This window comes from Accipiter gentilis, chromosome 3 (assembly GCF_929443795.1).
Source record: "Accipiter gentilis chromosome 3, bAccGen1.1, whole genome shotgun sequence".
NCBI classification, from domain to species: domain Eukaryota; kingdom Metazoa; phylum Chordata; class Aves; order Accipitriformes; family Accipitridae; genus Astur; species Astur gentilis.
In genome coordinates, this window is record NC_064882.1 from 28215094 (window position 1) to 28240476 (window position 25383).

Consider the following 25383-nt stretch of genomic DNA (forward strand, 5'->3'; position numbering starts at 1 on the left):
TGAAGAGATTTTTTGTGTCTGTAGTTCTTCATCTAAGACAAGCACCATCCCACGCAGTTTTTTCCAACTACACCATTAGCAAGTGACCATTCTCTTTGCCAAAACCTCAGATCTAATTTCTATTCTGCTGCAGAAGAATCAATTTATCATTCCAGAAACAGACTGCAAGAGTCTTGAGAATAATTCTGAAATGTAATCTGCCCATACCGTCCCTGTTTCAAACAGGAGACTCTCTACCAGTGTTGAGTTTCTGGCTATTTTACGTGTCTTAATAACAATGGCATCCACCTTTGCAGATGTTTCAATAAAAATCTGTAATGCTTCCTTATAGTCAAATGATCTATTTTTTTCAGTGACATCTCTCTCTCTCTCGCGCCACACCTTCTTAACAACCATTTCTGGCCCCACCGCAGTCTTATGGATAAACTAGTAGTTCTTGTATTATTTTAATACAGAACTAATACTGGTAGGTTTCTGCCATTCCAAATTCTCTCTCTGCTGTGTCCAATTCCCATCTCAGAAACTTTTTTCAACTGTCACTTGTGCTTGCAAACTAAAAGAGCACATCATTTCTAGTTGTTCCTTATGGCCCTACTAGAGAATTCTCTGTCAAAGCAAGAAATAAGCTAGCTTGCTAAATTTCTAGTTCTAATTATAAACCAACTGAAAGAAGTATCAGACAGTCTGCAACTAAGAAAAGGATGAAAATAAGTCAGGTATAACTAGTTGCAATAATAAAGTTGCTAAAGTTAAACAATTAAACACAGTTCATTTTTTCTTATTTAATAAATAATACAAAAAAGTGAACTTTTTTTTTTTACATTATTGGAAAAAACAGTTTCTTATCTAACTCCAGCAATAATACAAGCAATAATGAAACCGATTTAGATTTTTGGGTGGACATTCCATATCCCGTTTAAGTGGAGTCCAGTGTGCATAGCCTCACAACTACTGATGACTTTTCCACTCCTGGGGTTGGTCTTCTTTTGTGTTGTTCTGGTTCCATAGATGACCTCACTGTTCATTCACAAAAAAAAAAAAAAAAAAAAAAAAATCATATTCCTTGGTTAACATTGAAAAAATCCACAAAAAATGTGGCAAGTTTCAACACCTGATCAAATCATAACTACTTTTATATCATTGTACAGATGTTCAATTATGTTTGTCACATCAACAGTAACATGGCATTTTATCTTTAGCCTTGTAGAAAGAAATGAAACCCGATAGCATATGCACATACACACACAGAGTACACTTGACAAAAACACTTTTATGTGGTTTACATTTCACTTTTATTTAATCCTCAAAACTGCCCATATTGCAGGGTTTTTCTTGATGAAATATGGAACTGAGCAATTAATTCTACAAAATTATGGTAAAAATTTGCTCATTTTTCTACCTTATTGCTAAGAAACTTTACAGGTGCACAGTTTGTAAAAATAACCCTTTTAAGACTGAATGTATACACATGCTACAAGATTTTAAAAAAATGACATTAGCATAGCACCTCCAGATGGGGCAAATGCAGTGCTGAACACAGACAGAATGTTTACAAAGTTAGAACTGCTCATTTATTTTACAGCTTCTAAAGGGAAGAAATTGTTCAGTCCTAAAAGGGTTAAGTAGAAACCCTAATATACTTCTTTTTCTAACAAAGCTGCCACTCAATCCCACAGTACAGTGCTTGAAAACAAAGTAAAAAGTCTGGCACAGGAAAGTATACACATTTGTTCAGTACTCATAAACACAGCTGCTTTTGAAAGAAAGTAAAAAATATGGTTAATAATTGAAGAGCATCTTAGTTGCAAGGTGGACACCTCTATGGAGTCATTTAATCTACAAGTGGGTAGCTTACTTCCAACAGATAATTTGTTTCACTTGGCATTAATATTTTGTATATGGGGAATTCACTGGTTTATGTCTTGAGTGCATGTCTTTTCAGGTAACCATTCTGATCCTGTAAGTCTGTGCAATGAGGAGGAGTACAGAATATCATTAGTAACACAGTTGTGGGATGCCCTCAGGGCAAATAATTACGAAACACATCAGCAGCAGATTATTAAAGACTATGCTAGTGTTGAATTCTGAAATGCAGTTCCAAACAAATAAAACAAGAAAAGGCATAGCTACATTTGAGCACTTAATTTGCTTTTTCTTTCTACAGTTGGAACTATAACAACATTCTGAACACAGACTCAATTTCTATGTATATAGAGAATTAACAGCAGACTTAACAGCTAGACTTGAACAGTTATAATAGTTTCATAGTGAAACATTCTAAAAGTAGTTTTATCAAAATCTTCAGTTATTGTTAATATGAAAATTGATTAACAGCTCACAAGGCCAATAAATGTAACAATACCACCCCACAGGAAAAAGTTCAGGAAGATAATATATCTGAACAACTGGACATCTTAACAACAGCAAGGACCTGGAAGACCATTTCTGTACTACAGAATAACTACTGGCAACAATGGAGCCACAAGCCCAAGGGAAAAACGGGGTTTAAAATGATCTTGTAAGCAGAACTTAATAGTCTCTTTTTCACCCACTTGGCTGTAGTGTGTAGAACAGCAGAAATTAGGCTAAGTCATTAGGTTCTTTACAAGTCAAGGAATATTATATCTATTGGGCAAAATTACTGCAAGTAAAGAAACTGAATATAAAAAGTATTGCATTTATATGTAAAAAATTTAAAATAATGAGTACAAAAGCACATGTCAAGTTCTGAAAAGCTATTTTAAATAGTCTTTGAAGGTTAAAAGGCTTGTTATGGTTTGCCTACTGTGTGTGTATCATGGTTTGTTCTTGAATACCCTCTAAATCTGAGATATCTCTCTCTCGATATCTATATATCTCACTTATTTTAATTCTCAGTCTAATTAGCAATGAAAATCTGTGGCTCTTGAATTAAGCCATACTGTAAGATACTTATGTGCTTCTAACAAAAACACTGTGAAATGATTCCTGCCACAACACAATTAAAATGAAATTTTATAGCACACACAAAGGTAAACAGATTTGCAAGTAAATGCCAGTAAACAGTTTAAAACAGAGATAAGGCCACAATGAATCCTGCCCTTGGTCACTGAAACGGAGATGAGGTGAGGCAGTATTCACTAGTGCTAAGAACCAGCATTGCAACTACGTCATGGGAATAAGTTTTGTAATACAGAATAGCAAATATGAAGGCCTGTGGTAGAATACAAGCACATTTTAGGAGGGACAGTGGCACCAATTTTCCTATTGGCTAAACATGCTTTATAACTGATTTCTTCCTTTAACCACATTGTTTTCACACACACAACGGAGCACTAAAGCAAACAAGTAGAATGGAGCGTCAGAGTACACAAATGTGGCGCAGAGACAATGCTGCAAAATGGTGGTGGGTGTTGAAACTGGAATAAGTGGTCAGAAGTAACAACCCTCTGAAAATGGTCAACAGATAAGCTTGTAAGCAATGCACTGTAGGAAGCCACAGGTTCAGATTTACACAGCAGTTGTGACTGTTGCTTCAGGGTATAGAAAAGGCTGAACACACCGTAAAATTTGTATTTTGGCTTTTAAAGAGGAAGATCACACTATCAGAACTTGTCCTATGAGTCTATGCCTAGTTCTGTGACTACAAATGAACTACTGGGGTATGCTTTCAAATACAAAATGAAGCAGGCAGGTCTACAAGGAGGGACAAAACGTGGCAAAGTCAAAATGAAAAACAAATGCAACAACCAACAAAGTCAAAGTGCAAATGAGCCTTGAATTTATGATGGAGAGAAGACTTGAATGTTGCACAAGCTGTTGGCAGGGAAAGAGGAACCCACAGGAAATAAGGATGGGAGGAGTTGACATCTTCATAGTGCTTTTACGATTTTCTATTTGCCCATTTCTAAGTAATAAAATTTACTTCTAGTTATTATGGTATGGTCACTTCACAATGAAAGCACGTTCTCAATACAAGTGTTACACCAAAGTCTGGCCTAATTTACTGAACAGTATGAAGAAAAACATGCTTGTTGTGATTCTCAAGTGATGAGGGCATCACCTACCAATCCCATTTGTAGCACATACTTCTCATGGTATTTTAGTTACATGCCAACAAGACAGAAGACATGCTGCCAAATGAAGTTATTGGGAACATTCCACTTTCAAAATAAAACATTTAACTTACACTTAATACAAATTATGTACAAGATTAGAAAAACCTGAACAGATCCTGAAACATTTTCAGATGCAATATGACTGAGCAAGGAAGAGGGGGAGTAACCCAGTAACAACCCTTCAAAAACACCAACATATGCCTGTGACATGAACAATCATTAATATGACTGCTTGAGATGCCACTTTAAAAAAAAACTCATGTAATGTTAGAACCTCATGAATTATCACTATAAATACATATTTAAAAAAGGAAAACAGAAATAACTATTAACAATGACTGAAAACAGAGCACTAAAGTTAACATACATTGCATGTATTGCAGGCAAGGCAGAGGCATTTTTTAAAGCTTTTGCACAGACTTCATATAATCTTAAAAAAAATATGCTGGCCTTTACAAGGTTCTACTTGCTGAAATAAAAACAATTTCAGTTCATAAAAAGTCACAAGACTTCAGTTTAAAAAAAGGAACAGTTCCAGCCACAGACCAAAAATATATATATTTTTTTAAAACTGGAAGAGTATGGTAGTTAGATTATACAAGCATGGTCAGGCTTGGAACCTGAATATACTTCAGAGCAAAAGCTCAGAGGAAAAAAAAATATAAACTATTTGGTAACAAAAGTGTACTATATGTTGTGATACAAAAAAGGTATGGTGAAAATGTACCTTTTATACTAAAGCTTATACAAGTTCCTTGGTCCATAAAAACTATGTTGTGTTCATGTTTTCTAGTTTGCTCAACATGTATCCCAGCCACATTTTTTGTTTCTTGCCCATTAAAAAAAAAACAGCTGAAAAATAGATTTTCAATAAAGTTCTTATGTTTCGGATTTTTTTTTTTTTTTTTTTTTTTTTTTTTTATTGTGGCTTCTATATTTTAAGATCAGCACTTGCAGGTAACAAGGTTCAAATAATATCACCTAAAATGGAAAGGTGTTTTCCCATGAAACCACAAAAATTGTTCAGTTCTCTTGAATGTAGCACTTAAAAGTCAGTTAAAGTCCAGACAAACAACAGTAGTTAGGAAACTACAGTTGCTGTAGATGATGTGACATTGGTTGGATTTGTGCTGACGTTTGTGTAACTTCCCTCGCTGTTTGTATTTGTTTCACTGGAAGCCATGAGGCTTGAGTTGGCTCTGAGGATTGCTCCAGCAGCACTGCAGTGTGGTCGTGGCCCTGGTTCCGGTGTGTATGTAAAGGTAAGGCTGGTGGAGTAAATTATGCCATCGTTACGGACCAAAGTTACTGGAACCTGGACTGGCTGACGGACCCACCTCCAACCCTCTCGAAATGCAGAAATGTCTGGAACAACACATAGCATGCTCTCTGCGCATCTGAAAAACAGGAGAGTCACATGAGCGAATACAATTTAAGCTTAAAGAATAGAATAGAACAGAACAGTTGGAAGGGACCTACAACAATCATCTAGTCCAACTACCTGACCACTCCAGGGCTAACCAAAAGTTAAAGCATGTTATTTAGGGCACTGTTCAAATCCCTCTTAAATGCTGACAGGCTTAGGGCATTGACCACCTCTTGGAAGCCTGTTCCAGCCTTTGACCAACCTCTCAGTAAAGAAATGTTTCCTAATGCCAAGTCTGAACCTCCCTTGGCACAGCTTTGAACCATCTCCACGTGTCCTGGCACACAATCCCAGGGAGAACAGTGCAGCACCTCCCTCCCCACTTTCCCTCCTCAGGGGAAAACAAGGAGGTCACCCCTCAGCCTCCTTTTCTCCAAACTAGACAAACCCAGAGTCCTTAGCCGCCCCTCATAGGACATGCTGTCCAGCCCTTTCACCAGCTTTGTTGCCGTCCTTTGGACACATTCAAGGACCTTCACATCCTTCTTAGATTGTGGGGCCCAGAACTGCACACAATACCCAAAGTAAGGCTGCACCAATGCTAAACACAGCAGGATAATCACCTCTTTTGATCAGCTGGATGCGGTTTGCCCTCTTGGCTACCAGGGCACACTGCTGACTCATATTGAGCCTACCATCAATCAGCACACCCAGATCCCTTTCTGCAGGGCAGAAAGCATACACTTGAGTGCATACACATGAGTATACACTCTTCAAAGCACCCAGTAAAATGTAATCACCATAGAAGTAGCAGGATATACTGTACCTGTACATGGTTTCAGCTTCCACATCCCCAAACCAGACACGTAAATTTGGAGTGAAGTTCTGTCCTGTAAGTTCCAACATTGCTACATCCCCACCACCATTCAACTGGAAAGGGAGTGAATAGAAAAAAAAAATCCACAAAAACCTATATATTAATAAAAACAAACACCCCCCCTCTCAGGAAAAAAAAAACCAACAACCAAACCAGAAAAAAATTCTTCACATGCATACAAGAACTGTAAACAGTGCTGTTTCTATCAGCTGGATAAAACAAAGAAACACACCTACAGAACTGAACTGTAAAGAAGTAACACATCTAAAAGTTACTGCCAATTAATTTGATATCCTGATGGAAATTCTAAGCTTTGACAGTGGCCACTTAGGAAAGAAGTCAACAAGGCTTTGAAAACAAAGAACAAAGAATCTTTCAGAGAATGTGTTAGGATAGCTTCAAGTTTTTCCACAGCAGAATGCTGGTTTTCTTAATAAGGTTTCAGTCTAGCTCTCTTTCATCTTAATTGGCTGTTTTAAGAGCCAAAATCAATTTCTAAATAATCAAATGGAAATAGAAGTCATAGGGCTATCACTACCATAGTATTTTAAGAAATAAAATTCTTAATGTATAGAACAATATTAATATTATTCCCGTGATGGACAGGCTTATGTATTCTGAAAGGTAGGTAAGAAAAATTATTGCAACTTAAAGTAATTTTCCTGCCTGTAAAGCTAGTAAGAATGTTTTCCTCCAGTATTTCACAAAGGTACCATGAAGGTTATGACAAAAATAATCTCACATAAGAGAGTTTATTAAAAAAAAATAATTAACTTACTTGAAGACTTTCTACAACAGGCACAGGTGTCACTGGAGCATGGACCGGTCCCATCCCCTCATAAAATGTGTATTCTGCTTTATCTGTGCTAATGATTGTCCAAGAAGCTCCATCATTAATCATTTCTTTATTTGGTTCTTTTGGGCATGGAGTGGCCTTAAAAAGAAAAAAAAGTTTTAAATCTGACCTGTAGACTCATTTGCCAAGTCACAGAGCTGAAGACTAACTCAGTCAGTAACATTGACCATTATTTCAAAAACATGTTTCCTTATGTTTTTCCCTCTAACAAAATGACCTAGAGGAACAGTCACATAGATTTCAGCAAAACTAGTAGAAAACTAAAACACTGTAACTCTTATGATACTATCACCTCTCCAACCTTCTGTTTATTATTTGGTTTATTTTAGTTCAGCTTTCAAAGTTTTAACATTATTCAATAGCTATTAACCAACAAACTACAGCAGCTAGAAGTAGCTACTTTAAAATAAGATCTTGTTTTGTTAATGCAAAGTGACTAAACTAGCTACAGACTGAAGTGGAATATTTTTCATTAGTTATGATTTACATCTGGCCAAGTAGTGGTTTGTTTTTGTGTTTTTTTTTTTCTTTTTAGAGAGTTCTTCACCATCCATGAAATGATGCAAAACACAGGCTTCTACTTCAGTGTTTGTGCAAAGACATGGGAGAGAAGCTGAAACGACAACCTTGAAAAATTAGTCAGAAACTTCCACTGTCTCTTTGTAAATATTACTAAATTAGTATACATACTAATAATAGACTACTATATACATTACTAATATACTAATTATTATACTAATAATACATAGTTAGAAAATACACTGACAACTATTTTTTTATGGCAACAAAAGCCTCTCTGAACAATTCCATCATCTAGCAACCAATGAGGAAATTGCGTACAGGTTAAAAACAGGCACAAAAAAAAAGGGGACTCAAAAAATTCTAATTTTAATACCTAAATTCTGTTTTCTTCCTTTAAGCTTTACGGATATCTAGGTATGTAACCATAACTTTCTCTCTGCAAAACTGTTAGATAAACTTCAATTAGCACAAATTTACCAGTTCAGATTAAAGAAGTTAAGATCAAAGCTGCATTCTCATGTGGACTCTTCATTCTGATATGATCATGTAAAAAAGCACTGAAAACAGCTTGCAAGGGAAGTGTGCAATAAGGATAGTAACTACAGATCTTTCCAAGTTCAAGACCCAACTGATATTTTTATTAGAAACATATGGAGCTTATAAATTACTAGTCCAACTTCAAAAGAGGAACTGTTGTCTACTATTTCAATGCATGACATTTTGCCTACAGGTTGACTACAATTCCTGTTGGCATGGACTGACATACTTCAACTCATGACAAATAAAACTATGGGTACCAAAAATGAATGACCTTGTACAAGATCCTTGTCTGGCTTCTTCAGATCTGCTAAACCCCTGCCACAAAGTAGAAGGCAAATGCGACAGAATTCGTTCTGAAAGTCCTGCTACGTCAAGAGTCTTTTCAGGAACACATTACTCCTTCTGTCACAGAAATCCTTGAAAGATTATAATTCCTCTTCTAGAGAAGCATTCCTCCTTGTCACTTCCAAATATAGCAGTTTATCTCCAGGCACTTCCCCTTTCCTTTCCTTTTATAACTAAAACTTTCTCAACAGGTGACACTAGAAGATGGAAATGCATTAACACCATGCTTAGTACCTCATGTATTGTCTGGCTTCACAAGGAGACAGGATGAGAAACAAACAATTGCATAACATTAATGGATAAAGGACAGAATTCCCCAAGAACTGGTAAACACAACAAGGACACAGACAAAAGGAAGCCAAGAAATAGAATATATTTGGATTTAAAAACACCAAACAACCAAACACCACTAATGCCCCCACCCTCCCCCAAACCCTCAAGAAAGCTCTCTATCAAAGGATTTGAAGAAATGACATTATAGTAGATTAGAAAAGTTGTGGGTGTTGGTTGTTTTTTTTTTTAAAAAATAGAAAGCTAATTATAGGAAAACAAAAAGCAAAAGGTAGAACTTAACAGTCATTCTCCTTTCAAAATGCACAAAACCCAACAGTACAGTTCCCAAGACTGGTGTTGTGATCAGTTCTATTCAACGTCCTCACCAGTGTGCTGGTAAAATCAAGTCTTCAAACTTCTGCATGATGCTATTTCAAGTAGTTAAATGATGTTACAATTGCAAGGATTTTATGTCCAGAAGGAAATAAAAATGAATATAGGGGGCAAAAAAGTGGCAATGAGATTCAATTTAGATAAAAGTGAGGTTTCTAAAGAAAAATTCTGTAAATGATGCTCAAAATACTAAACTTGGAACTGGTAGTTACATCTCATGATCCTGGAGTCACCACTGACAGTTTTCTTGAAACACCAGCTCAATGTGCAGTGGCAGCCACAAGTGGCAACACAATACAGGACTTCATCAGAAAAAAATATTGAGAACAACATACCAGGTATTATTTTGCCAGCGTAAAACTGTTGTTCACCTAATTCTGAAATACTGTGTGCAGTTCTGGTCTCCCTGTCTAAGACAGACAGGGTGAAAAAAGAGAAGGTACAGAAGGGGCAATTAAAATCACCAAGGAGCTGCTGACCTTATGACAAGAAATTGAAAAGACTGTGACTCTCCAATTTGGAGAGAAGAAATTAAGATGTTTATGGGTAAGGTGAAAGCAGAACTGTTGCTCGCTAAATCACAAACTATTAGATCTTTCAAAACAAATAGAGCAAAAGTCTACTACACAGAGGTCAGGAAACCTCTTGAACTTTCTGCCACAGTATACTGCAGAAAAAGAGCATCAGCACATTCAAAAGGAATCAAACTGATAGACTACACATCCACAAAATGATACTAGAAGATAGAGTCAGGGATGCAGCCTTTAACAGCCTGTAATACAAGAAGTGTGGATGCTGGCAGAATACAACTGCACTGGACTGCATAAATCGACCAGGTCTGCCTGCTTCCTGTAAGAACCATCTCCTACAGCTGCTCTTAGACATAGATACTGAGTATGCTCTGATCCAGTAAGGCAGTATTTATATTCTTTCTGTATTCTCCAGAACACATGGACATCCTTCAAGAGAGATCTGGCTGGTTCTTCAGCAACTGAATTTCAAGGTTTTTGTACGTTCATGCTGACCTGCTGACTTTTTACAGCCTCTCTGCTTTAAGCCTCTAAGGTCTCTATATTGGGCTATTTCCACTCATCCAAGAGAGACCTGTCACCCTAAAGTAAAGTTTGGGAGTTTTTTTTGTTGGGGGTTTTTTTTTTGTTGTTTTTTGTTTGTTTTGTTTCTTTGGTGGTGTTTTTTGTTTTTTTTTTTTTTTGTTTTTTTTTTTTTACAGTGACCAGAGTCTGTCTAGACTCCTACTATGGGAACTGTATTCAACAGTAAATGCTTAAGAGCAGAGCAGGCAGGTGAAAGATGCTACACATGCCTGTTGCTCTGGTCTTGGTCTTCTGGTCCAAAGGAAAAAACAGATAAAATGGGATTTCTCTCCTGCCACTGGTAAAAAGAGTTTATCTTCCATAGTGATTTCACTTACCAAAGAGTGATAACAGCTTGATGTGCAAGTTAACAGATTTTATTGAACAAGTAGAAACAGCAGGTACCTACTGCACTAAAAGAATTCAGAATAGTGGGTTGTCCCTTTATCTAAGCCCTACCCATGTGGAAAGTTCAGAGCTCTTATCAGATTGGGCTCCCATGAGTGCTGCAGAAACTGAAGGATGGAAGGATGTCCTGGTAGTCCCACACACAATTCCAGGATGTCGAGCTAAGGTAGCTCTCAGAGAAGCAGGATTTGCTTCTTCATCCAGCCCTTCCCATAAAGTACTTTGAGAAAGATCAAATAACAAGGCTGATCCCGAGTCACTGCAATTCCTGTTTCGTAGCTTTCTCTTCTTCTTGACAAAGGTCCATTCTCCTTTACAAGAAAGTATATTGACAGTTATATATCTCTGCCATGTGCTGTGAGGACAACCAATAGATCTGGTCCCTTCTGAGACACAAGTCATGAATAAGCTTCCTGCAATATGAACAAAGCTTCTCATATTCTCTTTCCATCGTCCAAAGTCAGGATAGAAGTCAACTGAGCCTTTACCAATCCTTCTTGTCACTTCCCTTAAGGGAAATCTTTAAAAAGTTAGTTTCCTCCTTTCCTACCTCTACCTTTCTTACCCAAGAAGCTACAGCTGCTCTCCTAAGGAAGTCCCAAGTCTTTACCGAGTGTGGCCATCTTCCTAGAGCACAGCATTACCTCTCAACACCCTTTGCTATTTGAGCTGCCCTGGATGTTTAAATAAAATTGCAATACTTAGGTAGGCCTGAACTTGGTCACAGTCTTGTTACTCTGATGGGAATTACCATGCTGAAAGTCTGCTAAAAGCATGCTAACATACATATGAGACTAAAACCACAATTTGTTAGCATATTGTATAAGCTGTCAGAACAGTTTTATGTTTTGGTATTGTTTTTACAGCTCTCCCTAGTGGTTCATTCTTCTTACAGTAACTTGCTAGGGATGTTTTTCTCCACCTACTGGAGAAACAAATACTTGAAGACTGAGACAGCTACATACTTTACAGACAAATCAAATTTCTGCAGCTTCACAAATTACTGTGGTCAACTGCCATAGCTGTCTATGTTTATGCTCTTAGCCAAGAGCAAGACAGTGCAGTTCTAAGTTCATCATGATATAACACTATCATGAACTATATAATTTCCTATTTGCTGTAATCCAGAAATGGACACACAAGTGGTGCAACTCCACTGGCATATGTCAACATGTTACGCCACAGTATCATAATTGCATGCACAAGTTCCTAGTGCGTTTCCATTTCTTCCATTGGAGAAAATAGAATTCATTGTCTAGACAGACATGGAAGAAGTTTATGAGGAAAGAAAAACAGATCTGGAAAGGTACGGACAAAGTTTGTTGCTTTCCATCCTCTGTCCTTTTAAAACAAAATATTAGACTTGCATTCAAAACCAACTGCAAAACTGGCATTCATACATATTTGGGAATATTTGGGAAAACTTTGCAACCACACTTCTCATCTATTGAAATAGTTTTAAACAACTCACTTGAAATTGGATTATTCTCTCCTGGGAAAGGCACAAATACATTCTCTCAGTGTCTTTAAGGTAAAATGCACATTTATGGAGCTGCGATACTGGATCATCTGCATCCAATAACGCTGTTTGTTTATCTACTTTTCGAATTATCTGTGAATGAAAGTTGTACATATATATGTTTAGGACAATTTCTGTACTTCATTACATTGGAATTACATATGTACTGTTAGTAAAGGAAGTGAAAGGTCATTTTTTAATTTCCATGCCTCCTGTTTTAACATCAACATTAGATTCATAGTTCTCAATGCTTTTGAAACAAGTACACAACATCGAAGTGACACTCAGTACTACAGCTGCAATGTGCTGCATGCATATATATTTTCTAATTTTTGCTACAAGAGTGGGAAAAAAATTTGAAGCTTCAGCAAAATCTACTTTTGTTCCATTTCCTGGTACAAAAGAGCTTTAGGTCAAGTATCAATAAACTTCTATAGAAGTTTCTACCACTGACAGCATCAACAGCAGCCTGTAGCAGACTGGTTGCTGAACAAGAACAGTTGAAAATAAGGATTTACTTTAAAGGTATTGAGGTGTCCTTAAGTACAGTTTTGCAAACACAATAATCAGTGTATCTTAATAATAGTTGGACATTAAATACTACTTAAAGACAACTGCAAAGAACAATTGTTCCTTACATCTGGCAATTCAGTGAAAAAATATCTGCTGACTTAATTCAGAGCTGTTATACTCATTTATTTTTAAAAATTAAAAAAGTTATTCCCTTACAGACAGAGGAAATCTGTAGCTTGGAATTTTAACTCAACTTCTAGAAAAAAGTTTAATACTTCATTTTATGCAACATCAGCAGCAGCAGCAGCCAAAGTGCTTGAAGATTTCTAAGCCGACAATCAGAAGCCGACAATCAGAAAGCCAACCATGTCCTCTGGGATTTCTAATGATAATAAATGGCATTATTAGCAATATAAGTTTCAAGGTTAACTTGTTTCTTCAAAGTTCTTTGCACTAACCTATAAAATGTCTGCAAGTTACCTTTTAATTGCATCGCCTTCAATCAATCTTGTAAGGCGGCATGACCAATGTTCCCAATAGAAAGCAAAACAGGGACCTTTACCCTAATTTGTTTTAATCTATTTCTACCTACAAAATAAGGTTTCTGGAATCATAAATGATGGCATCTCCTTTTGGCAATAAGAAAATATTAACATGAAGCCCACAAATAAAGTGAGAGCCTCTTACTGAATTTCATGTGCACTGAACCAGAGCAGTAGTAACCAGGTCTGGATTTTTCTGTCAAATAATGTGATTTATAAAAAATATATTAAAAATCTATTTAAATTATCATTTTATACCATTTACTCTGAGCAGGCTAACTTCTTTTTTAGCCAAGTTTGATATTGGGAGAGAATTTCTCATTACAGTCCTAGTAAAATAAGTCTGGGAAGAGGAACAAAAGCCTGCCTGCACGGAAGGTTGGTTTTATGCTGGTGTATTCTAAAAATTGTTTCTAGTTCAAAGCAGAATTAGTAAAGCCTTTTACGAAATTCATAATGGGCTGACAAACAATAATTTCACAGAAGATCTCATATGAAGCACTGTTTATTATCAGTCATATAAAATTTCATTTAGGCTGGCATTAAGTGCATTAAAACAGGAGAAAAAATTCTATAATTATACTGAAATTTATTTATAAAAACTATTACTGTGTATCCAGCAATAAAATAATTTTTTTGGTTCACAAACCTTAACTGGTTATAATCGATTATGTAGCTGTGACAAAGACAGGGGCTGACATTGTCTCTTTCTAAAAAAAAGTTATTCCAAAGGCATTTCCAATGTTCTGTATTTAAAACAGACAGTATTAGCAAATGACCAAAATGCTTGTGCAAGCTGATATTGGTATAATTACATATCCTTAAAGGTACACAGAAGTGCGTTTAGAGTCAAATCAGTAGAGTATTTTTAAAGCTGTGCTGAGCTCAACAAATGGAATAGTCCTATTGCCTGCAAACACTTTATTCATCTATTCTATACCAATTTTAAAGTATTTTGCTACACTGGGACCTACATGACTGGTTTTAGACATTTTCTTAAGGACAGCTTGCAGATTAACCTACTTTAGCAGGTTTGAATTCTGAAAAATTCTCTATGCTTATTTCACAAGCTGTTCTTTGCTTACAGGATTAATCTGCAGATATAAAAATATGCTTTTATTAAAATGAATACCATTTTCCATATAAAACATGTATTACCAGAGGGAAACATACAAAGCCAAAAATTGTAACCAATGCAAAGTCAACTATGCAATTACACTAAGTAGCCATCTACAAATTAATTACAGCATTGGAGAAATGAAACTGTACCAGTCTTGGGAGTGCCATGCCAGTAACTGAGCATACAAGTTTGACAGTCTGCCCATAATGAATGTAGCCGTCTCTCACTGTGAATTCTTCTCCTTCCGATTCATCATCATCCACTGCGTGAAACAGGAATTTTCACATTATTTGTTTTAACTACCGTTTTCCTTGATAGGAGGAACATTTAACATCACACTATTACATCAAATATACACTCAGTAAGAAAAAAAAAAATCTGCATATGGGCAACTAATACGAAGGAAAAAATGCAGGACAGTTTTTGTTGGGATGGAGGGAGGGAGGGAGGGAGGGAGGTAAAAAAATATATTGCTTCATTTTTACTTACAGAGGTGAATGTAAAATGCTCCCCACTGTTGTGAACTGGCATGGAAATTACCACCTTCTACGTGCAAATATCTGGTGCTAACTGTTTGGGATCGAAGTCTATTAAATAGTGCCACTTTTGTCCCTGACGCAATACATACTGCAAGGAACACACACAGACTTGAGATTATAAAATTACTTCATTACATAGAAAAGTAACAAAAAGTCACAGATACAGTAAAATAAACTCACGAATACTGGAAATCAAGAAATAATTCTCAACTATTGGTTAACTTAGAAAATATTTACATTTGTGACAGACCAAAAATAATCACAAGTTATAACTGGGATAACATACATAGTGGCTGTTCTCCAAAGGCATGCTAGTTCATAAGAGAATTTTGCCACTTAGCCAAATGGGCCAGTGTTTGCCACCTGAAAACTCCTTCTGCTCATCGTTCTGCAACAACTGATTATTTGAGCAGAAGCTTTAGCTTGCCCTTGTGAGGTGCATAGACAACCTTTAGTGATCATTTGAAGTATAAAGAAAAATTATTCTCATGAATCACAATCAATTGAAAGGAAGACAGACATAACTATGTAAAACTGTAACCATGCAACTTGAAATTACCTCAGATCTGAACTTACTTATAATTCAAGAGGGACAAATGCTAAGTCTGCTCCCCTAAAAAAAAAATCAGCAACTACCATTTTGACATCAAAATGGGCATGTTTCTCCTACTTAGTTCATATTTACTGTAAAGAATTCTTAGTTCGTATTCATTGTCCATCACAACTATCTGTCTAAATACAAAGTCAACAGCGCATACTCTGAGCCCACGGGCGTGAACTGCACAGCAACAGATTGCCTTTAGTCATGTGGCAAGCTAGCGGCCCCGAGATCCACATTCCATAGGTGAATGGGTTCCAGCCCAACACAGATGGAAGAGCCTTTTAAAGCACTAGTGAAGAGAGAGAGAAAAACAAACAAAAAAAAAGGGTATCTCTTGAGGTGCTCCAGTGGTATGCAGACAAAAACTTCGGAGGAAAAGCAAAAAAGCTCCCAATTATACATTAGCACCAGAGATATCTTTAGTTAAAAAACACGGTAAGTAAATAAATCTGGGTGAAATATCACCATACAGATTTCTTAACGAATTGCTTAAAAGGAACCATGCAAAACATATTAAAAATAAAAACAACATGAAAATGGCATGAAACAGTAAGAAGTAAGAAGGTGACTGTGATGTGACGAAGTGCAGTTTGGGTGACATGATGCTACTCATTTACCACAATCTGAAAGCTATCTCTTTGATACTGATCAAAACCTCCTAAGCACCAGATCATGGCAGGTTAAGAGATCCAACAGCTTAGAAAGCTGAGGTAGAGCGTTCTTTATGCATTTGTCTACAAGGATTCACTCCTCAGAATAAAGATTTTTGGTGGACCTTTTATATTTACTAAATAATTGACTGTGACTGCATAAAACTCAACAGTGTAACCTATCTATATCAGAATACTTTAAAATACACTGATGTGTACAGTTCTGAAATACATTAGAAAAAAAAATTTAAAATTTCATTGGATTTACTTTGTAGTCAGACCTCAGAATACATAAGAAAAAATTAGTAGGAAACAAAATGAATTGCTACATAAAGAACTGTAAAATACTTACAGTCTGCATTTTTCAGTGACTGTTTCTTTTTAGAAGGTTTAGAGATGACTTTGATCCGTTTACTGAGGAACACACCGATGTCGTCACTATTGCCATAGAACATTTTTACCGATAACATGAAGTGCTTTCTCTTGTCTGAGTCTGATATGTACAATGTTTTGGCAGTGCAATAATTCTGTAAGTGAAAACATACTGTTGTTTATTCTTTCAAGTCAACCCAGTTCAAGAAACTATGTATATTTAATTATGAACAAAATAGGAAAATTGATGCAATAGTTTCTAAAACATACCAGAAACTGCTTTTTCCATCTCTTCCATACGGATATCTTTTATGACTACTGTTTAGCTTTGTGAAGTTTAGCACACAACTTCAGTACTTTAGCATCTTTCTAAAGACCTTTACCAGGACTGGAAAACAGATGATTAGAGACTATACTTGTGTCAAAGCCATCTCCAAGTGGTTAAAAGCACTACTAAACATTACATTTGAGTAGAGCTGCACAGGCAGTACACTGGGCATGCATAAGAGACTGCCTGTGCAGAAAATGTGTTGAGCCAAACTTTTCTTGAAAGGATGGGAGATGGTTGGGTTTTGAAACACTAAAAAGTTCCTTTTGCTAAGTGTTCATGCTAGGTGACAACAGGAGCTTAAAAAAAAGAAAAACAACTCAAAAGAACTGTTATTATTCTTTTCCTATTCAGCAACATATGAAGCATTTCTAAGTAGACTGTGCTGGAAATACTAGGTAGCTATAAAATACTGCTTAATAAAATAACCAGCTAAAATGAGGACTCACGTGGTGCCAGTTCTATTCTTGTAGCAATTTATATTGCTGTAAAAAAATGAATCTACTAAATTTATTAAGATGCTATTTCAATTATATTTTTATGCAAAGGGACTTAAAGACCACTTCAAGCAGCAGATGTTGTTCAGATACTTCCTTGATGAGATTATCCATTTACGCAAGCCAGGGACAGGGACATGGAGTTTGGGCCAGAAACCTTACTTCAGTTAACCACTGATACCTACCGAATAACCTAACAGTTTATTGATTCAGAATCAACAACCTGGAAATGAAAGGTTAGTACCCTGCTATGATCCCATGAACCAAATCCACCTATTCAATTGTCCTACATATTTTTGAGGGATTTTTTTTTTTTAAACCACCTATGGAATATCTACTATAGTGTAACAAAAATTATAAAAAATAAGCAAGGGTATTCCTTGAAATATGCACCATGTAGCTATAACATCCTTTGCACTAATCCGAGTAGTTTATTACGATTCTTCTACCTTTCCTTCCAAGTTCAGCTGCTGCATTTCTTGGTCACTGTTTCCTATTCCAATGAAGGCGCAAGGTTGTGACTCTTGCTCAGTGCAACCATCCCGTTCCATTTGCTCTTTTTTTTTCTTCCATCCACTGCCCATAAGATACACACACGGAGGAGGACAAAAGAACCTGAAAATGAAAAATGCATTATGAGATTACACAAACTGTTGTGTACCCAAAGCTTTCTCAGCCCACTCATACTTTGCATTCGAGTTTATACATGCACACCCTTCATTTGCCTTGAAGATTTTCTAAAATGCAAATCAAAAAAAAGAGAAAAAGCAAGGAAAATTAGCATTAGATGCACTGTCACTGAATATCTTTCCAGTTCAATATATGGTAACAGTCTGCATCTCTATAAAATGAAAACACTTTCTACCCTTACAGAAAAGAGATTCCTAAAGAAAGTAAAAAGGCCTTGAAAGTGATGACGGTGTTTTGCTTTTGTAGGTATGTCGTGGTTTAAGCCCAGCGAGCAACTATGCACTATGCAGCTACTCACTTACCCCCTCCCAGTGGGATAGGGAGGAGAATCAGAGGGAAAAAAAGTAAGACTCATGGGTTGAGATAAGAATGATTTAATAACAGAAGTAAAATGCAATACTAACAACAATAATAAAACACAATAACAACGAAAAGGAATATATATAAATAAATAAATAAACAAACCCCAAGAAAAGACAAGTGATGCACACTGCAATTGCTCACCACCCGCTGACCGATGCCCGAGCAGCCATCCGCCCCTCCTGGCCAACTCCCCCCAGTTTATATACTGAGCATGATGTTGTATGGTATGGAATATCCCTTTGGCTAGCTCGGGTCAGCTGTCCCGGCCATGCTCCCTCCCAGCTTCTTGTACACCTGCTTGCTGGCAGAGCATGGGAAAATGAAAAAATCCTTGACCTAGGATAAGTGCTACTTAGCAACAACTAAAACATCAGTGTGTTATCAACATTATTCTCACACTAAATCCAATACACACTGCAACAGCTACTAAGACGAAAATTAACTCTATCCCAGCCAAAACCAGGAAAAGGTGCTTAACATGATGCAGCGATTAATACACACAGAACAGTTCCACAAACTAATTTAATGGACAACTGCGAACTACAATTTCTGAACATTTAGTGTTTCATCATTAGCAAGGAGGCAGTCTATTCCTTCCAAGCATAAATCTCTTTTCAGTTTTTAAATGGAACAGATGATTTTACATCTTCATCAGTAACTGTAAAAGATATAATCTAGACTTTAGCAGCACTGACTGAAATCAGTGTAGATGCTACTTAGAGCAACATGCTCAAAATTAAATGCAGCATTATAATACAATGTATTGGTCTTGAAATGTCCACAAAATGCTAAAACGCAAATCCTAATCACTTTTGGGTTTAGTTTAGCCAACAGCTGCAGCGTTTTTTATCATTAAGTTAAGACCAAAGTTCATAAAGCAGAATGAGTACATCCAGTTGTGAGGTAGCCAATGAAGCATGAAGGAAGAGGATTAACTGAAAGTTTTTAATTATTCTATTTCAAATTGAAGAGTAGTGCTTAACTTAGCACTTCTGAAATCCAAAGATGACTCCTACATTATATAGGTAGGTAGGATTTATTTTTTTTTAAAATTTGCCTTGGAACAACTGAATTAATGAATTATTTCTATTAAATACCATATAAAGCTCGATTAGTGGAAGTCAGCTTTAGCATGAAGATAAAGTCTAACACACTTCTTTATCTCACCTATTCAGCAAAATTATCTTTATTTAACAAATACATAACACTTTTCTAAGTAACAGAATTCTTAATAGATTAAACCAAAGTCCTGCATTAATAATCACATAATAGAATGTAAATATTAAGAATCCATATAAATAAATGCAAAGATTTGTAATCATTTTAGTTAATGCACATAACTAATCTATAGCCTTTGTTAGAGAAACAAAGAACCAAATTTTAAGTTTTACTGCAATTCAAAATGTCTCAGTGGTTATGATAACGGGCAAAAATTACCCCCTGCAGGCAAAAAAAAAATATTATTTTGCCAATAAATCCACAGTGAAATTTTTTCCCACTTAATTTCACAGTTTTTAAAACACAACGAAACTCACGATATACCAATATGCATACAACTTAAATATCTATGAACATCTCTCAAAAGTATTGTGTTCTGGTTTGAAAATAGACCACCTACAGAAGAGAATTTGTGCAAAGTAGCTCACCATGTGACATCAAAAGATCTGCACGTTTGAGAAGCCCATTAAATTGATTTGTGAAACTGCTCCTACAGATTGTTTTTTAAACTTCATAATTCTAAACAAATAGAAATAAATGTCATATTTCCTCTATTATGATAATCCATTTCAGCAAAGACTTATCATAACAATTATTTGCTTCTTTTATTGCCTTCATGCTGTTCTGAAACATAGACATTTTGATAAATATGGAATTAAGAATTAACACAAAGCCACTTTAGAAGCAAACTATTCAGAGTTTAACAACTATGGTGTTTTCATGTGCTTACTGCATCAGGTTCAACCACTTGTATTTTATTCTTTGGGTTAATTATGGGTCATATGAAGGATCTGGATTTTTTTTTTTCCAATTGAAAATGCAGAACACAGAGAACCAAGGCAACAGGTAGAAACCTGACCATTTGCAAAGCAGATGTTTCCTGATGGAACTATCAACTTATGAAACTACACAATAAACTACCTCAAAAATAAAATTTAACACTTTTGCAGTAGCGGCACAAGAGAATACTTCCACTAGCACAGCCATGTTATAGTTATCTGACATTAGAATGGGTTACTGTAACTTTATTGCTGTAAGAATAGAAGTTCTGAAATTTGAAAATCACCATGAATAGAAAAAGTAAGCAGTAATAAATGTTATCAAACAGCATATCCCTTTTTTGATTGATATTATGCCTTTTGCTTCTTATCTTCTGCTATCTGATCTCTGTTCCAGCTTTCTTCATGAAGATGCTGAATGATGCAGGAGGGGTATATTTAAGAACACCATGAGTTTCTGTTACCTGCCTATTAAATCCTCCCCTTCCTATTGCAAATTTTTGATCTCAAAACCAGGAATGCATTTCCTACTTTTCAATTGCATTTATTTAAAATAGCACAGATATCATAACCTCATTTTCTTCAAATGTTTCTCTCCCATAAAGGAAAAATTATCTGAAGAGGACTTATGTTTGTGAGGGAGACAGTGCAATGACAATGGTCAAGATCATAAAATTAATATTAAAGTACAAGGTGTGTATTTACTTTCTACATGACCAATCTAATTTACATGCCCTGTATCACCCCACATCTAGATGTGAATACCATAATTGTTGTTAAAAATCGATTCTGAGGTTCATCTACTGGTTGCTGCAACTTTTGGCATGTTTTAGGAAAACAGAAAACCAAAACAAAGAAAGAAATAACAGCTTTAGCATTACACTGAGAAAATTTCTACTGGAGAAGATATTTTAAAAAAATATATAGATATACACAGATGTATATGTGGGTGGGAAGGAAGCAAGAGGATAAGAGACACACGTTTTTATTAGACTGGCAAGGGGTCAAGCGAGGGTAATGATCATGCCCAAGTACTTTGCCATCCCAGATAGGGGAAATATGACAGTGGTCCTCTCTGAAAAATACTTTTCAAATGTGGGTTATGAACTAAGTCCAAGATTAGGAAATGCAATTCTGGGGGGGGGAGAAACTTCAAGTAACAGATGCATTTATTCAAGAGTTGATTTTCTGGAAACAAACTCAGATTACCAGAAAAAGTACACCACATATTTAGTCAGCTTCTGAACCTCAAATGACAATACAAGATCCTTTCAGTGTTAATGGATGTATCCCACTAATTTTCTTCTCCACAATTATAAGCTATTTCCAATAAAGAAATTATACACAGACTAAAAATTAATATAAACCTTTATTAACAGAGCAATGATTTGCAAAAAATAAACCAAACCCCTGATATTCCAAGTAGGTATAGCACCATAAAGCAAACATCATGCATTTACCTTCCTTCCTCATGTACTGTTTTGTATTTATCTTAGTGGTTAGAACACAAGAAAAAAAATCCCAAACTTTTTTCATACCCCTTTTTCATTTTCAACTTTATTCTAAACCACGTCCTTTGAATAACTATGACCACTAGATGGCAATGAAGAACTATAAGAAACAAGTTTTAACCCATTAATGAAGAGAAAACAAGCCACAATTACAGCACTCTTTTTAAATTAGAACATAGAAAAAAACCTTGGAAAACTATGACTTACTCAACAAAGAAAGAATCTTTTGAAGATGATTTTAAGTTTAGTTAAAACTACCAAACAGGAAAGAAGAGTCTGGACATTCACAATTTGAATGGGTTTTCTTACGTGTCAGCCTCTTACTCACCCAGTACAGTTCAGACACAGACTAGTACAGTCTTCAGGCTTTTTACTTCATGTTTACAATCCCAGGAACTCATGTATAGAAGGGATTAACTATAAATTTTCTATCCAATATGGTGTGAGTAAACCATGAGTATCCTCATATTTCTCATTTTCACAGAGGATTAAATAAAGTGTCTTAGATATGTATAAAATAACTGCTGGAAACAGGTTCTCTCATTAATAAAACATTTCTGATGTAAATAGGAATGTAAATGTTTATGTGAGAGGCTGGCTTTCAGATAACTATAAAGAGGAAATGAGAAAAGAAAATCACCTCCTCAAAATAAGTAATTTAGGTAAAGTAATTTCCACTATTACTAATGGGAAATAAGGTAGGACAATGTTTGGCGGAACAAATGAAAATACTCTTCCTTCAACCTTTGGTTTACAGAGCCTACCTCTATTTTTCTTTAACCACAAAACTAAAGTAAGACTGAGTAGGAGGTAAAAATTCTTCTGAAGTATATCTGACCTATAGTAAAAAGAAAATTATGTCAGAGGGAAAGGCAGCTGTGCCTGGTTCTTATGCGCTTGTTCAGAATTTTCAGTACAAGTAGTAATGGTGGAAAATCACGCAGGATATCATTTCCTCACTGGATTTATAACATATTCTCTTAATACCTTTTCTCTATGCCATGAGCAGACTGGCAATTCCTTGCTGAATGAGCAGCAAAACAACACGGGACATTCTTCCGTGAGGTAAATACCTAACAACTTGATCTAAAAAACACATGAGATCTGTTAGGGATCAACTCTGTGAGCTCTTTCATTACTAGAAGTATAACTACCAGGAATGCCTTTCCTGGACAAAACCTATTCCACACTTGTTAGAACTGCATGATGAGATGCAGATTCAGTGCTTCCTACTTGCTGATAAAAAGCACAGTGACTGAACCACGGTAACTTTTTGGGATACCAGGTCTCTGCAAATACTTCTTGTATTTAACATAACCTGACATCATTTTGTTGTGGACTCCTAGTTTCTCAGAAGAGGCTCTCTGTGATGCTCCTCCTATGCATCTTCCAAGAATTTGTGATCAGTGTAATTAAAATGATGGGCAGTTTTAAATGAAGCTGACATTGGGACTGATATCAACCAGGAAAGGTCAGAGGATCAATCTCCAAAAAGTAAAGGATGTCCCCATAGTGCCTTCTTAGACTATAATTTCATGGGCCACTCAAACAAGGAAAGACCATAGTATTACCAACCTCATGTTAGACTCCAGGCTCAGTAACTCAGTATGGCAAACAGAAGCAAGCTGTTACTCATCTGTTCTGACAGATCTCTTCCATCAGACCAGCTGGAAACTGAACATTTTTCCATGGCAAGAAAACCAAGCTGAGATTTGCCTAAGGATGCACTCCCCTTTATTCCAAATGACTTGAAGGGAAGAACAAGATAATTTCTAGTGGCTTCTGAGTCTTGACTGCAACAACAGAAAAGTGGAATAGGTTGAGTCTTTGGCACCCACCTGGAATATTGTTTTAAATCAGACAATCACTGAAGGAGAGAACAATATTCCTTCAGTCAATTCAGGCCAATCAACACAGAGAAAATACGGTACTTCAAGTAGACAAGCTACCCTAACTGAACTTGCCAGGAAGCAAGGAGTAGAAAGTAAAATAAAACCAGCTTATGTCATTGCTACCTAGTTCTGATGCACTCAATATTCTTTTCAAACCACAGGCTTCTGGGCACAAAGGTTTGCCTTTTCAAATCACCCAAGTCTTCCCTGTTTTCATGTTACAGAAGTCTTTGCCTCCAGGAGGATTTAGATGTGTCTACCAGCTAGTTTTCTTTATGTTCAGGGTGACATTAGCAGAGAAGTTTTTCCTTTGTACCTGTTGGTCAATTCAGAGTTGGTCAAGGCAGGAGGTGTGTTTGTCAATTACCTGCATTATTCTGAGCATGAAACTACTCAGCAGTCTTCTTTCCTTCTTACGAGTTGAAAGAACTAACATCATCCACTAAAGAATTCAGTACAACAACAAACAAATGAAAAATCATTAGGTGGCAGACTGCTAAGGATGAAGTATTGAATCCATGGGGTAAGCCCTGGAAAAGGCTATGCTCTCAATAACAAGAGCATTTACTAGAGAGCAGATATGCTCAGTTTCGTGAAGTATTTGAGCAGAAATTACAAGAGCTCCTTCACTAACAGCCATACAACAAGACACAGCTAGACCATTCTTGGCTAATCAGTAGTGATAATGTTTAAACTCAGAACAGTATGTAATTCACAAATACCAATCCGGCTCACAGTCTTTGATGAACTATGTCTTGGAATCCAAAACACTTCAGCACTTTAAACTGTTGAATGTTCACACTGTTCAGACTCTGAAGAGAGAAGTCTCAGTGAATGGTAAATATGGAAAAAACCCAAGAAGCACAGGCCAAACAGCCACACTCATCAGGACTAAACATCACCTCAGCCTCTACCAGCTGAATGCCTTTGAAAGATGACAGCCATCCAACAGGAAACATTAGGCAAAAAGTCTTAAATTCCACTAAAGTCCATCACTAAGCTTCTGACCTCCTGGCTACTTTGTTAAACTAAACATTAACTTTGGGAAAAGCAAGGCTAATAAGAAAAGTCCACTCAAAAAAGAAAGACGCCTCCTTTAATTATTGTTATTTACAGACAAGTATCAAGAACACTCTCAAATTAACCCAGTAAGTCTCCATCCATGAGGCAACAACCTGGAATTGTGTTTCTGTGAGGCCTATTTAAACCAGACCACACTACGTGAGATCTGCACCGTCTACAGTGAGTTTTCAAGAGATGATTTCACCATCTACTAAGCCTCATCAAAACACAGAAAGGTAGTTATTGTGCTAGCCTTTTAATTATGCCATGCAAAGTTTATTAATGACAGAAATTTTCCATGACCTCTCAACAAACAAGGTTTAAAGACTGGAACAAAAGGTGGAAGTTTGTTTCTGTTTTTTTTTAGATTCTATATTTATTTGAAAGACATGTCAAATTTAAGAAATAATTCCTTT

The 25383-nt window shown here is 36.2% G+C and overlaps 1 protein-coding gene across 5 annotated transcripts in view; it reads right to left on the reverse strand.

Annotated features, from left to right (window-relative positions):
- Positions 1-767: 767 nt before the first annotated feature.
- Positions 768-25383, reverse strand: part of RBPJ (recombination signal binding protein for immunoglobulin kappa J region) — a 155911-nt gene continuing 131295 nt past the window's right edge. For 4 of the 5 annotated variants that reach the window (XM_049795459.1, XM_049795444.1, XM_049795435.1 and 1 more), the window contains exons 4-11: positions 17902-18067; positions 16608-16782; positions 14955-15092; positions 14615-14727; positions 12243-12383; positions 7119-7274; positions 6290-6393; positions 1030-5494 (exon numbers count right to left, since the gene is read on the reverse strand). In XM_049795459.1, the coding sequence (XP_049651416.1) occupies positions 5179-5494; positions 6290-6393; positions 7119-7274; positions 12243-12383; positions 14615-14727; positions 14955-15092; positions 16608-16782; positions 17902-18067 (1309 nt within the window). In that variant the 3' untranslated portion in view covers positions 1030-5178. The other variant, XM_049795469.1, reaches the window with a different exon arrangement.